Here is a 15,086-nt window from a genome sequence, read left to right as displayed (position 1 = left end):
TGGATCTTTAAATATTTCCTGTATTACTGGCAAATAATAGCTGCATTGCCTCAGCCATTTATTATGTTGTCCAAAATGATAATTATGATAAAAGACTCTCCAAACATTTTTCAACCTTCTCCTTTGACTAGTTAGTGTTGCTTTGTTATCAATCATGAGACAATATATAGAGAAATAGCAATTGAGATAACTTTGCATTTGACTCCCATTAATTGCAAGGTAAGCAATTTAATGAAATATATGCAAGCTGATAAAAAGCATTAGGATGAAATTATCCTTTAGACAAGCTCCATTGTTATTTGCAATTTTAATAAGAAAGCAATGATAGGAGAGGGGGTGTATAAAGAAATTTAACAGTATATACAAGTAATAAACATCTTTATACTCCTCTCCTTATAATATATATAGGAACATTACTTTAAATTAGAAATAATACTTATGCACTAAACAACAATCATAAAGAAGTCAATTAATAAATACTGTGCTAGTTTAAGTTTGAACATGCTATTCACTTTCACGACTTTATTTTTATTTCTTGGAATAATCGTAAAATCCCTTTCCACTCTTACGTCCTAAACTTCCTTCACTGATAAGTTTATCCAATGCTTTTGAAGGTTGAGTAAAGGCAGGATCGATTTTGCCTTCCTTATGCCAACCATCAACAATGAATTTCATCGTATCTAAACCAATAAACTAAAATAATTTCAAAAATGTGTAAAGCGGACTTGTCTTATAATAATCTTACATCAGAGAGTTCAAAAGGACCCATAGGCATGCCAGCACCCAATTTCATAGCAGTATCAATGTCTTCAATTGAGGCTTCCTCACGATCCAAGATACGATAAGATTCCATGAGATAAGGAACAAGCAGGCGATTGACAATGAAACTGTAAAAACATTAATGAACCCCAATCCCTGTGTACAGCACATCACTTTCTTTTTCTCTTACCCTGGTGTGTCTTTACAACTCACAGGTACTTTTCCAACATTCTTTGAGAATTGATTCAAAGAATTAATCACTTCATCCGTAACGTTTTCCGTACGAACAATCTCCACAAGCTTCATAGCGGGTACAGGGTTAAAGAAATGGAGACCTGCAAAGCGCTTCTGTCTTTCCTCTGAAGTAGCTTTGGCAATTAAAGTAACAGGCAGTGAGGACGTATTGGAGCAAAAGATGGCGTCAGCAGGAGCTGCTTGATCAAGTCCTTTAAAGAGTTTTTGCTTAATATCAATATTTTCAACAATAGCTTCTACAATAAGGTCGGAGGATGCAGATGCTTCATTGGCATCTTTTGATGTCTTGATATAATCCAATGTTTGGTTGATGAAATCCTTTTGTTTGGTCTCATCATCAGCAAACTTTTTGCGAGCAACGCGTTTTAATGAACTGGAAATGATTTTTTTGCCATTTTCTAAAGCGGCATCAGAAGTATCCACCATGGTTACGTTATATTTGCCTTGGGCGGCCACTTGAACGATACCAGAACCCATTAAACCAGCACCGATAATAGTAACATTTTTAATGTCTTTCAACAAGTAAGAGCAAGTAGAAAAGGCTCTCTTATTCAAAACCGTCTTGGATAATGTGCTTATGCCGAACATTGTTTTATAAAATGGGTTTTTTTTTTCAAAAGAAAAAGTTTTTTTTTTAAAAAAAAAAAGAAAGAAAGAGAAAAATAATAATAAGCACAATACTTTCTCGTCATTTTCACATGAATTACTTTTTTTCACCTGTACGTTACAACACACGTTTCGGCCAATGAAAATTTAATTTCAAAATTTAGGAGCAGGTTACTGACAAATCTTGAGTCCTGATCCGAAGTTAGAATTATACACATTATATCATTGACATTGGTAAAAATGTAAAGAAGCTTTCAGTACTCAGTCTTTTGTTACGGTGGTGTCTACCTCATTAGGTATCTCTGGTATTCCTATTGGCAATTCATTACCCAAGGTAATCCTTTTCAACATACTACAATTGTATCCAAAGTCATCTCAGAAGTATTTTTACTAAATCATAAACACCTTCTATTAGATTAGTTCATACACTTAATCATTTTCTATTACTTTCACTTGATCACTTAATCTAATTCATGTATATTTGACAGAAGTGCATTCCCTTATCTTGGCCCCTCAAATGACGAAAGCAAAAAATAAAAAAAGTCACACATCCACATATGCCCTGAATATTTTAGAACGTTCAACATCTTGAGAAGAAACACTTTCAAAATATTATTATTGGCACTAGTATTAGCAAGGACTGGAATGGGTGCTTGGGAGAGCAAGGTTTCCATTCTTGAGAAAACCTCAACTTCAACATTGATGTGCCTTTTCAATAAATACATATGTTTGCATATGGCTGAGTTAAACTTCTTGATTAAATGATTCGACGGTGTATTGAGTGTCATCATCCTTCGAGACCATTTCTATTATTCTATCTTCTGGAATACTATCAGCTACCACCTCTCGCTGTCTTCTCCTTCTCAACTCAGGCCCCATCCTTCCTACTTCAGAGCGAATTCTTTCAACATCATTTGTTAGAATGAAGACAAGACGATCTAATCTTCTATTCTTGATTCTTTTCAAATAAATTGATTTTTAGTTGTCAAAAGACAATGGTAGCACAAACGACAGCAGTAATAAAAAATGTTGTCAATTTTCCTTTTTCTTTTCTTTTTCTTTATGGAACCGCCTCTAAATATTATGACAGTTAAGAGTTCAATCGCTGGTATTGGGTGGAAACCACAATATATTTTGCTACTCAAGACACTTGTAGCTAATGTTCATACCCTTGTGTTACATACATTCTCCTTTTTGAAGTATATCTTTATTTATGAACTAGAAATAGCCTTTCGTTTTCCTTCGAGGATTTCATTAATTTTGAATTTTTATAGAAGTCTTTTTGCCACTGCTCAATAACTACAAGCCAGACAAACAGAAATCTTCGACAAAATCAAGAACTTACAAAGGGCTAGTACTCAACTATCGACACCAGTGCTTTCAATGCTGTTCGTACAAGCCAGTTAGCATGAAGTGTGCTAACTCAATAGCCTCTTATGAAGTGGTAAGATCATCACTGCTTATCTGAATGAGGTCAAATTTAGAGGTACGATATACACAGATGGCATAGATGTGTCGGTGTTAAAACAAAACCACCATATGAAGAAGAAAGGTGGCAGCAGTGGCGGAAAGTCAAAGTCTATTGAGGCAGACGAATTCCAATACGTTGAGAAGTTGGGAAAAGAAGAGTTGTTGGCTGGTGTTGGCAAATATGCATTATTGGGTCCTGTCCGTCAAGACTTGCTTTATTGTATGCATGAAAAGAGCACAGTTGATTTACCGCTATACAAGCAACCAGAAAGCAATCGAAATTAAATCCAGAAAATTCATGAAGCTCAGGAACAACTTGAAGAGAGACGAAGTGATTGCAGTCGAGCTTTCCCTGTCACATTTCAAACCTTCAACTGTCAACAAAGACAGGTTTGTCGAGTATCTTCAAGGATGAACCAAAGTCATCGCAGTCGTGAAAGCGTAGTACATAAATGAAGACTGCCCTGCAGAAGATCAGCGTGCCGGTGGTTTCTTACCCTTTAGCAAACGGAGCTCTCAAGTTTCATTAATCAGCAACAAGTTGACAAACGGTTGGCCAAGAAGCTTATAGAAAAGTTTGGGAAACGATGCTATCTTAATACCTGGTAACTGGTCGGCAGGAAATGTAAAGTACCATGAAACCATTAGAGGCGTCGGAATGAGAAGAATATTAGCCAAAGAAGGCTTCCAGGTGTGCCTCCTTGACGAGTTCCGGACTTCTAGTCTGTACCCTTCTTGTCAGAACGGTAAAGTTGAAATGTTTAAAAAAGTACATGATCCTAGACCATATCAATTTATTTTATTAAATTGTCTCATTTTAGGTAAGAACTCTTTTTGCCTCAAGTTTCGTAATGTTTGCTGTTAAACTGACAGGACTATACTGGTATTTCAGAAAAACTGAGTTGCGTTGGTGCAGTTTTTTGACCGACTGTAGGTATAAGTATCAATGACATTTAAATATTACCAAAAGGTATTGGTGAGTAAAATATATAATATAAGGATAATAAGTAAATAATAGAATATGTAGGGGGGAAAAAAAGAGTATTTCTTGATGCACGCACAATATCTATTTTTTTCTATCTGAAGACTGTTATATCTCTAATCCCCACAAGCGTTACAAAGTTGCAGTTACACTTTATGAATTTTTTATGCGTGTACATAGTGCGTGCATCATGAATTAACCTTTTTTTTTCACTTTAACAACATATAATATGCCTAAAAGAAAAGCAAGAAGTAGTGATTCGAATTTAATAATGAGAAAACCTACTCCGAAAAAGAATCAAAGGTTTCAAGCTGACAGAGGAACAATGCAGTTCACTAATGATTGATGAGGTGTTCAATAATCTACCAGTAATTCAATGGTCTAATGTGACTAAACTGATTGCTGAATCTATTAAATGTTATCACGATACGCTTGAAAACACAAAAGTTTTTAATAATATTGTTACCTCTTTGGAATCGATATATCAAAAAACGAAAAATAATACTACATTGGCCTCGTATAGCTTGAAGTGTAGTCGTTATTTAAAACAGGATCATATTAAAAGTTTGTTTGATAAAAAGTTCGCCTCAAGAATCATAAAATTTCAAACGGAGGAGCTGAAGAAATCCAACAGAACACAAGGACACAGAAATGCAACTTTAATAACATCACAATGTAACGATGAATATTATGATGAATTAATGTCATGTTCAAAATCACACAAAACTGTAAGCGAAGAACTTTTTAAAAAAAACATATAAATGCATATATTCGAAAAAGTAATCCTTTTTTTTATTTATTTTTAGTTGGAAGAGAGAGAAGATAGTGAAGATCAAGGAAATGGCGAAATTGATGAAGCTGAATTTCCATCTGACCTGACTTTTGACCACCATCCCCAACGGACTACAGATTATTTTCTTCTTCATGATGGCTCGTCTGAAGAAGTAGATAAACAAAGCGATGACGGTGATTGGATTATTGGGAACTTTAATGTAAATCGGTGAAAGGAAACACATTAGGTTTAAAAAAAGAATCCGGCTAGTCTTTCAGACATTAAACACCTGTAAGTGAAGAGAAAAAATACTTAAGAATAAATATGATTGACTCACAGTATCTCATTTCATAGATCACTTAACGACATAAATATTTTTGATGAAAATATTGATGAATCTTTAACCAAATATTTTGGAGTGGAATTACATAAAGTGGTAATGTCTGACATCAGCTTTAACTGTTACCGCCCTCACAAGCTAAATTAATCTCATGCTTGGTGTCTAGAAATTGCTGAAGTAAGTTAATACTATAAGTTTTGATGTATATGTTGTTATAACTAATGAACTTATTTGTCTGAAGAATCCTCCTGATGATTTAAAGTCAGCATTGAAATTGTGTACTGATTTTTTAATTCAAGCGACTGAACAAGACGATGGGGTCGATTTACATATGGTTCATATTTTGACGCAGTTGTAAATATACATAAATGCCAATATGCTATAATGAGTTACTAATAGATACCATATATTTATTTAGATTACCTGTGTTTGTTGCTGGTTCTCATGATAGTTTGATCGAAGACTCTTATGTACACCGTTATTTAGCACCCATATTTCAGTCAATTTATAGCATGGATAAGAAATTCACTGTTCGATGGTAACTTAGCAGCTTTTGTGGAAATAGATGACTAATCTACATGAATTTGATACATTTTCATAGGGCTAATGGGACCTTAAACGGAGACTTGACATCTAAACCTGGCTTTCAGGTTTTTAGCCGTATCATTAATATTAGATGTATCGTTATTGTCGCAGCATTCAAACACAAGCCTCGTAATTCAGCCGTAGAATCTGACTTCATCAAATTAGGGAAACAGATGAAACTTAAGTATAATGATTTAATAGAGAAAAGAGTACCTAAACTTACAGTCTGTGGGCTGATATGTCAAGGCGAAAATTTAAACACATATGTAATGGCTATGCCATTTCCTCACACATATCGAATGGTGAAGCTATCAAAGACTACTTTATGTAGAAACATCGAAGAATTACATTTTTACCTGCCTTCATTTCTAAGATTATTCAAGTTAAAGTAAGAACAAAGTGTTTGATTAAAATGTTCATATTTTGCTAACCTTAATTTCTTTTTTAAATAATACAGACAGTGATGTATCCATCTGTTAATGATACATAAGATTATAGTCACTTTATTTTAGTAAAAGGAATCGGATATGATCCTGAATAATATGTTGAATCATTTATAACATTATTCCCAACACAGATCAATAAAAGACTTTGATTAGATCTTTATATTAAGCTTTATTTGTATTAACTTCACACAGTCAAATGTATGGCATGGTTGTAATATGATATGAACATGTTGAATATGGAATGACGATTACTTACCGGATCATCGTTAGTCATGGAAAAATTTATCCTAACTGAGATATTATTATTAGTGATGTATCCATCATTCATAACTCGATATGAAAACAGTATTAATAAGCTACATGTAAAATATATCCAATAGATAGGGTACAGGTTAATTCGGATAATTTTCATTAAGGATAAGATGCTGCGTAATTGCACAGTTAAATTATATTAAATCCAGGAACTAAATCACAATCAGTCGCAACCAATCATATATGAATATTATATGGATAACATGATACGAATAAAGAATTAGGACAGATCTATAATCAATTTAACAGAATAGATGATTATTATTTCTAATTATTCGTTTAGCCTGTTCCTAGCTTGTATTGTCAACTATGTTATTGGGATGGTTTCATATAACTCTGAATGTAGGACTATTTAAGGAGACAGTACAGATTGTTGTAGAACAGTAACTGATTGTAGTTGACATTGATAAATATAAGTCTTAATACAAGATCATAATTAAAATATAATAAAATAAAATAAAAGTTTATTTAAATAAGATCATACAATCAATTCCAATTAAACATATTCTTGTAGAATATGTATTGTATTAATGAGAGTTCTTTGATAAGAAGAAGTATCAACTAAAATAACCAAATCCAATCCAATGTCAGGAATATTGCTAATCTTTCACATAATTGAAATGACGCGTAAAATAACATTATTCAAATCAGTGAGGAATTCCCAGAATAAAAGATAATCTATGATAGTCATACAAAAGAATAAATGAAAAGTTTTCATAATCATAATTATAGATAGCACTTGCTAAAGCACCTGAATATTAGAAGAACGATAACAATAGAAAATATCAAGCCACTCACTCAATAAGATACAAATACCTGCCTTCAATTGGAATAATTTTTACTTTAACTTAAACTGAAATAAAGATCAGTCTCAAAAAGTATCCAAACTGTCTCTCGATCTTTGTTTCTGCCTTTTTTTTAAAGCTATTATTACCATTATACAATAGGTATGAATATATTGAAAAATGCTAGTTCGTTAGTTTGAGGATCAACACAACAGTATACGACGAGAGGGAGGATTTTAGGTTGGTGGTATATGATCCATGCTCTTTAGAGTGTAACTCATATAAATTATGCTCAATTACAGCACACTAAATGGTCTATAGTGTTAAATGAACATAGATATGTTTGTAATTAAAAGAATTTATTTTTACAATTATGCTTCTCAATTATTTTGTTGATCAGGTGCACACTTTTTTCTTTATTAACATTATAAGCATTTGAATATGAAGATGAAATTATAACACATAAACAAAAAGTAATATGAAAGAGAAGAAGAGAAATAAATAAGAGCGACACATGTTGCTTAAAAATAGGTAAAGCAGGCTTTTTTTTTAATTTTTAAATAAATTTTTCATTTTCATCCTCTAACCCGACCACAACTCTTCTACTTTGACCGTCTACAAAGTGTTCGGCTTTAACTCGAATCTTTTTTGCTTTCTCCAACACTGTTCCACTATTCATATTTGGGAAACCACCTAAAGTCCTGGAGGCTAGTGGTGTCAGACCCATAGTCATCAAAGCAATTTGAGAACTTCCTCGCATAATACCGTTTGTCTTTTTTATGCTTAAAATCCACACTGTCAGCCACCAAATGAAAGGTAAAAATAACAAAGCAAACAAAGTATGACTATTGGCTTCTTTAACAGAATATATGGGTCTATCAGTAGTAGTTATTAACCCTTCCGTTTTATATTGACTATAATATTCTGAGACATAGGGAATTGTTGCAAAATCCATATCAAAGCGTTTTATCCCTTCTTTTAAAAACTCAAATAATCCCTCTGCTGCAGGATAAGGCTGGCTCCAAGTTTTCAAATGAGCAATCAAGGGTCGATACCGAGGTAATATTAACTCGTTCAAAATAGTTTGCTGCATAATATATGCGTTTATCATAACTGCATTTTTCTGTGAGATATAGTCGGTATTTCTTGAAGTCTCATAAATTGCTGTGTTGTTACCAAGGACTTTATCGAAATCCAGAGTAATAGGTATCGAACGTTCATAGCCATATTTGGATAGTGTACCATTTTTTGTGATCCAATCAGTCTATGAAACAAACGTATCAATTTCTAAATCTATTTTTAATTCTAATAGATGGATGACTTACAGTATTCAAACTTGAACGAAATGTACATTTAGAAAAGGATATTTTTGAGGTGTCATTTTCACTGCTAGTTCTATATCGGACGTTGGAATATGCCGCAACAAATGTTTGATTACCCACATAGGGTCTATACTGAGGATCATAGTCTGAAAAAGCAAAAGCTTTTGGAATACGGACAAAGCCAGGTATACCCGGCGGAGTGTAATTCTTCAGGTCAGTATAAGTACGATTCAGCATCTCTCCAGCAAAAAAAAACATAGGAATCTTCATCCAATTCAAACTGTTAAACGTAGAGAAATATCTTTCTGGCGTAGTGAGCTCTTTATAGTCACTTTGATTAACGATGGGCTCTTGAGCAGTAGTTGAAGAACATTCGAGAGAGGTTGAAATGAAGCTTACATTTTTAAAAATACAGTGATCAGCACCGCTTGGACACGTGTAGGGAATGGATAAGGACATATTTGTAGCAACGGCAGAAAAGCTTTGGGGAACTAGATAGTTTTCAAAAGTTAAACCATTCAAAGCAGGCGGTATCGGCTGAGCCATTATTGGAGTACGATCATCGATAAAATAAGGACTATTAAACTGCGTGTTTGCGGCGACGCTGCTTGTATGGTTGTGGGAAATTGTAACTGGTACCAGTATTTCTTGAGAGACAGGCCCAACCACAATAAGACCAAGATTGAGAATAAATGCAGGGATAAGGATACAGTCAAAGTAAGATCCTTTTACAGCAGTGATGAAGCCTAAATGATTTTAAATGTAAAACGCATCAGCTGTTATTTAAAATCCTTATTTGACCTTTAAAACGATGTACCCGAAATGCCCCTTGTACAGCCATCATAAAACTTTCTACTGCGGTTTAGGGGAACGCCATTTTTGGAGCTAACCCATTTGTATTCAGCACTGCCCTATGTATCATCATGTCAATTCGCTTTATGTGCTTAAACTAAGGGTTTACTTTAACATACATTGCTATTCCATTTCCAACCAGGTACTACATAAATATTCAAAAGCAAAGAGATAAGCGTTGGGAGCTTCATGCCAATCAATGTGTAATCCAGGGGCTTTCCATCAGCTGTAATGAAAACGAGCAGGATTGCAATAGTAAAAAAGATGGATACGACAATGTTGAAGAGAGGTTTAAGAAGAAGAGAGAACGTACTCTCCCTGTCATTGTTTTCATAAAAGTAGCTTGCCCTATTGAAGTTGTTGCCTTCTTCTTTAGATAGAGTCTCTGTCAATAGTATATCGCTATTATTCGAGGCAGGATATGGGTGTTTCTTGTTTTTCATTGCTTTTGAATTAAATGTTTAAGAATAATAATAAAAAAAAAGAGAGAGATGGAAATTAAAAATTGATCTCCAATAGTTTCAATTTTTAATAGCACAGATAAATATTTTCAAATGCTTACAGTGTGTTTTTTGTACAAATCAGTGAAGGGCCTCCTTTTTGTACTCCCTGACACGGAGCGATCTTAACCTGACCACTAACTGATTCCCTTTTTAAAGTACAGTAACCGCTTGATCTCTTATGTCAAATATAGTTTTGCGATACAAGAAGAGATGGGCGCAAATACAGTAAGGACAAAAGAAGAATTGAATCGTTGAGCTAATAAACTGATTCCTTCTTTTTTTTTTGTTTACCAATTTCATTTGATCTGGTACTACGGCTGTGCCTCAAAATACAATTGCGCCACTGCTGTGTTACTCAACATTATCTTTTAAAAGAATATTAAGAAATTAAAAGTGCTTTAGCGATTATGAAAATAAATTATATCGTGCTGTACTTTGGAATCTCTTATTTATTAAACATTAAGAGGCTAAAGCTTTCTTTTTTTCTTTTTAAGAAATCATTTTACTCTCTATAAGTAAACTACACCTTAGTCTTTTTTTTTTGCCAGGTTAAATTTTTATTACATTAGAAAAAAAAAGAAAACAAATTAAACTCTTTATTATTTTGGGTACTTTATAATTACTTGGTTTAAATTTAGAAAAATAATCAACGTTTAAACGTTTTCTATTATAGGATTTTTATACTACAATACGCCACAAAACAGAGTAAATATTCAAGAGAGTTTAAATATCAAGGCGTAGACTAGGTAAACGTTTTTTGAATCGTCTTTGATGCTTTTTTCTAATCATTTCTTTGGTATTCCAGACTAAGTATGGCGATCACAGCGTATACCGCAAGCAAGTATATTAAAAGAAATTTGGGATTAAAGAATAATATTATGGAAAGATGTACGACGGTAAAGTACGCAAACAGCAAGCAAGTGGATCACTCAGGGTTTTCGAAAGTAATCAGATTTCTATTCTGCCAGAGAAACGACTGTAGCTTGCATAAACCTGGTCATCTTCCAGTTCCCATTTCTTTTATTGCCTTTGCATAAGCTCGCCACATCCAATCGCTTCCCTTTTACATCGTCGACGTCTAATTTTTCTTTCTGCATTCTTTAACCAGATAGAGTATTCTTTTGGCCCAAGAGCTTTTTTGCATAAAGTTAAAAAAACCAATTGAAAAAATCATCAAGTGCCATTTAGCTATACACTGGTATCTGATATACAAAGGTCAGGTACACAAAATACGAAGCTTTAAATCTTTGGCAGTGACCCATTTCCAAAATTTGTATATGTTTATGTACATATCCTTTTAGGATGTGATGCTGCCCTTACTTTCTTTTTTTTTTTGAATCTGGTCCTTCATTTATGCTCGTGGGTTCTTAATCCGGATCAAATCGGATGATGAAGCAAATCAATCCAACATGTTCAGTCAATAAATCATTCTGCTAAAGACTTTCTTATGAATTGGAGCACCATGCTCGAGAAAGATTGAGCTAGCTATCACAACCATTAGTTTATATCATAGGTCTTTATAGAGACAGTTAGTCTTGTCTTTATATAATTCTCCCTGACTCTTTTGTAGGGTTCTCGCTTGTAAGCTTGAGTTTCTGTGGTGCTCTAGATCATATCTCAAAATCCTTCTTTCAGTTAGTGCCAGTTCTAATGATTGTTAGGTATGTTTTGGACTTGTTATCACTTCCCATGCCTTGCAATGCTTTATAATCATTTTTATCGGTTCTATTGAAATAGGTTTCTTTGGTTATTTTGAAATTTTTTTATTACCTCTCTTGATGTTTTAATATATGGTACAAGGGGCTTTAGTATGTATAAAAGGATAGCTGAAGTATAAGGACAATCGTCCGATATTTAAATTCACTACTGGTTCATCTTCTTTTATTATGAAAAGTAAATAGATAACAATATTATTCCTACCTATTAGGATCACTACCCAATATAACCCTAATAAAGCGAATATGGCTCATATTTCTTGTTTAATCCAAGACCAATGCACAAATGTCATGCTCAGAATAACTGCTTTATAGTTTCTTAAAATATCTAAAATTGTTCAATAAACTGAACACAATTCAGAGTTTGTATGAATTCGATACATTAGCTGAAGATATCCCCTTATTATATACATAATGGTCTTTTTCAATCATTAAAAGGCCATGACTGTTTTTTTAGGAGGAAAGGATAAAGCATATTAATCTCTGAAAAAAGACATATGCTTCTATACTTATTTATTCTTTCTGTAGTTTATACACTCAAGACTTCCCTCTTCCTCTGCTATAGAAAAGCCCCTTCTAGATGCGACCAAATATGGCAACCTTTTCAATCCCGCTGATCTGCTTACAGGCACAGAAAAAAAAATTTTTTTTCCTTTTCGTTTTCTTTTATTTCAAATACTCAAACAAAATGGGAAACGTAAAGTGTCGAGCATTCATTTCTTATGAGCACTTTGTCTCTAAATTATTCGAATAATAGGGAGCCAAAGCCCAAATGAAGCGTGAGCGTAATGCCAAGCAAAACCAAAAGAAGGATGCCAATTCTCAATTAAAAGCCGTAAGTCCTCTTCTTTCCTTCTGCTTTTAGCCATATCCCCTTTCCATCTTGTTGACAAATAAATAAACCAAAAAAACCTTTTTTTCTTGATATAGAATGCAGCTGCTAAAAATATTATTTGCAAAACATGTTTCCAAACTTTCCTTTGTACTTCTCGTGAAAAAGCGTAAGTATAAACTATGTGTATGATGAAGGTAGAATGTATCTAACAGCAAAGAGGACTCTAGTTTGACAGAACATGCTGAAAACAAGCACAGCAAGACAATGAAGGAATGCTTTCCCGGTAAGTGCTTTTTATTTTAAACAGAAAAGGGTTCCTCTAACCTAATTATGCCATATAGACTACGTTGCTGCCTAATCTACTAAACTAGGTTCTACTTTTCATTACAAGAAAGAAACAAAAAAGAAAAAAAAACGAAAAAAGAAAAAAAAGACACTGTTTAGTTTAATAACATTTTTCTCTCTCCCCCTTTTTTTTTTCTATTTCAGAATTTTGCACTAAAAGTTTGGAGTATGAAAAATAAATAGAAACGTGAAAGGATTGAAACACTATTTTTTTTTTTGTTGAGGAAGCATGCATAAGTTTTTTTTTTATTGTTGATAACAAATAAATTAAAGTAAAATAGTACAAAATAAATTGTTAGTGAAAACAAAGAGTTCTACAAGAATGAATGGAAATAGATTTAGATCAAGGCAAAAACGACAGCAGCAGCGACACTCAATCCAACGGTGCTTGTGGTGGTTAAGGAAGCACCAGAGTTGGTGACAACGTTGGCAGCGATGGGAACACCTTCAGCTTTGGCATCGGCAGCAGCAGGAGCAGCAGCGGCAGCAGGAGCTTCAGGAGCAGGAGTAGCAGGAGCACTAGAGGCATCCAAGTTGATGGTAGTCGTACCGGCTTCAGCAGCAGCAGGAGCAGCAGAGGGAACAGCAGAAGGGACAGCAGAAGAAGCAGCGGAAGTGGTAGCATTGGTAGAAGTAGAGTTGTCCTTGTACATCTCGACCTTGTTACAAAGACCAGCGGGAGTCAACTTGTAGGCCTTTTGAAGGGTAGGCAAGATACGGATGGCGGCATTCACCGTCTTTTCGTACAAGTCATGTTCGAGAGAGATACCACCGACCTTGGCCTTCTTGGCTTCATGAGCCCATTTGGTGACGTTGCCGTCAATCCAGGATTCCTTAAAGGTCTTGGGGCTGGAGGCAGCAGCCCAATCGTTCGTGTCGTGGTTCCAGATGATGGGAATAAAGCCCAGGGCAGCAGCCACGTCACGGACACGGTTGTCGATATCACCATAGGGAGGTCTAAAGTACTTGGGGGCAACACCCGTGGCTTCCTTGATGGCCAATTCATTCCACTTCAACTCGGCCACGATCTGTTCGTTGGTGAGGGTGGTCATGTAGCTGTGGGACCAAGTGTGCATGGCGATTTCATGGCCCGACTTGTAAGCACGCAAGGCGTGTTCGGGGAACTTGACGACTTGACCACCGACCATGAAAAAGGTGGCCTTGACGTTCATCTTGTCCAAATAATCGTAAAGCTTTGGGCTGTGTTCAGAGGGTCCGTCATCGTACGTAAGAGCCCATTCACCCTTGGGACATTGGTAGAGATCGTCCTTTCCAAAACAGCCGGTGAAGGTCCAGTCACAGTAAGGGTCTTCGCCTTCCTTTTCAGGTTGAGGGCCTTTGAGAGAGGTTAGGATAAAAGGAAAAAAAAAAAGAAAAAAAAAAAAGAGTTCTGTTTTCACTTACCGAGATCATTGATGTTCTTGTAAACGGGTGCTTTGGTGATATTGGCATTACTGATCAATTCGAGCCATTCGGGCTTAGGAGTAGGAACACTGCCAGCATCAGGGTAAGTTTCGGTGAACTTGAAGGTGGAAGTTGTCTTGGTAGAAGAGCCAGATCCAGGCTTTGCACTGACTGCAGCAAGACCGACAGAAGCAAGAATAAAGAGTTGGTAATACATTAAAGGAAAGGAATTGGGGTTTTCTATGTAAAAAAGAAAAGTGATAAAAAGAAAGAGAGCGAGCCATTTATATATGTAATTAACAGTCGACAAAGTTTATCATAATTAATTTGACTCTGTCCTCAGCTGTGGCACAAGATAAATTCTAAGACCAATAAGATAACTGTTCATTGGTAATAGAGGGAATGGAGCAAGGCATGTATTTTTGGATTGAGGTGAAACAAGAAAGCCTATCTGAAGCTAGGATAGACCAAGTAAATATGCAGTAAAGTTCAATTTCTTTATTTGGTCAACTCACTGCTGCACAATGTCTTTTATGAAAAAAAAAGTCTCGAGAATGACAACCAAAATAATAATGTACTCATGTATTCAGCCCGATTGAAATAGAAAAAAAAAAAAATAACATGCCTAGACTTCATAACCATACAGTCTTTTATCGATACTCTCTCTTGTCAGCATCACATCCTGTGTTCTTTATCCCTTCTCTACCTCTTTTTCTTTTTTATGAATATTACAAAAAGAAAGAATTTAATTGACATGATTTTATAATAAATTCAATTTGGCTTCTCCTTATTCCACTG

General features: G+C 34.7%; 6 protein-coding genes across 6 annotated transcripts; 3 read left to right on the top strand and 3 right to left on the bottom strand.

The window, feature by feature from the left end:
• Positions 1-528: 528 nt before the first annotated feature.
• Positions 529-1,602, bottom strand: RO3G_12913 (uncharacterized protein; the record flags this gene model as incomplete). Its single annotated transcript, XM_067667497.1, has 3 exons — positions 529-693; positions 746-887; positions 950-1,602. 3 exons carry the CDS (start codon positions 1,600-1,602, stop codon positions 529-531), a joined length of 960 nt encoding a protein of 319 aa, XP_067523598.1.
• A 1,557-nt stretch (positions 1,603-3,159) lies between these two features.
• On the top strand, positions 3,160-3,375 carry RO3G_12912 (uncharacterized protein; the record flags this gene model as incomplete). The annotated part of the gene is made up of 1 exon (XM_067667496.1): positions 3,160-3,375. One exon carries the CDS (start codon positions 3,160-3,162, stop codon positions 3,373-3,375), a length of 216 nt encoding a protein of 71 aa, XP_067523597.1.
• Positions 3,376-3,748: 373 nt separating this feature from the next.
• On the top strand, positions 3,749-6,310 carry RO3G_12911 (uncharacterized protein; the record flags this gene model as incomplete). Its single annotated transcript, XM_067667495.1, has 11 exons — positions 3,749-3,859; positions 3,912-4,020; positions 4,376-4,589; positions 4,638-4,800; positions 4,879-5,064; positions 5,104-5,135; positions 5,184-5,280; positions 5,426-5,538; positions 5,603-5,722; positions 5,786-5,953; positions 6,268-6,310. The coding sequence occupies 11 exons, from the start codon at positions 3,749-3,751 to the stop codon at positions 6,308-6,310; spliced, it is 1,356 nt and encodes a 451-aa protein (XP_067523596.1).
• A 2,109-nt stretch (positions 6,311-8,419) lies between these two features.
• On the bottom strand, positions 8,420-9,811 carry RO3G_12910 (uncharacterized protein; the record flags this gene model as incomplete). Its single annotated transcript, XM_067667494.1, has 5 exons — positions 8,420-8,576; positions 8,768-9,380; positions 9,470-9,545; positions 9,596-9,631; positions 9,800-9,811. 5 exons carry the CDS (start codon positions 9,809-9,811, stop codon positions 8,420-8,422), a joined length of 894 nt encoding a protein of 297 aa, XP_067523595.1.
• A 2,665-nt stretch (positions 9,812-12,476) lies between these two features.
• RO3G_12909 (uncharacterized protein) lies at positions 12,477-12,897 on the top strand (the record flags this gene model as incomplete). The annotated part of the gene is made up of 4 exons (XM_067667493.1): positions 12,477-12,539; positions 12,635-12,705; positions 12,752-12,822; positions 12,881-12,897. The coding sequence occupies 4 exons, from the start codon at positions 12,477-12,479 to the stop codon at positions 12,895-12,897; spliced, it is 222 nt and encodes a 73-aa protein (XP_067523594.1).
• A 325-nt stretch (positions 12,898-13,222) lies between these two features.
• On the bottom strand, positions 13,223-14,505 carry RO3G_12908 (uncharacterized protein; the record flags this gene model as incomplete). The annotated part of the gene is made up of 2 exons (XM_067667492.1): positions 13,223-14,220; positions 14,289-14,505. The coding sequence occupies 2 exons, from the start codon at positions 14,503-14,505 to the stop codon at positions 13,223-13,225; spliced, it is 1,215 nt and encodes a 404-aa protein (XP_067523593.1).
• Positions 14,506-15,086: the final 581 nt, after the last annotated feature.

The sequence above is a fragment of the Rhizopus delemar genome, genomic scaffold (genome assembly GCF_000149305.1).
Source record: "Rhizopus delemar RA 99-880 supercont3.11 genomic scaffold, whole genome shotgun sequence".
Classification (NCBI taxonomy): domain Eukaryota; kingdom Fungi; phylum Mucoromycota; class Mucoromycetes; order Mucorales; family Rhizopodaceae; genus Rhizopus; species Rhizopus delemar.
The sequence above is the reverse complement of the archived record's forward strand: the minus strand, read 5'-3'. Positions and strand labels throughout refer to the sequence as shown.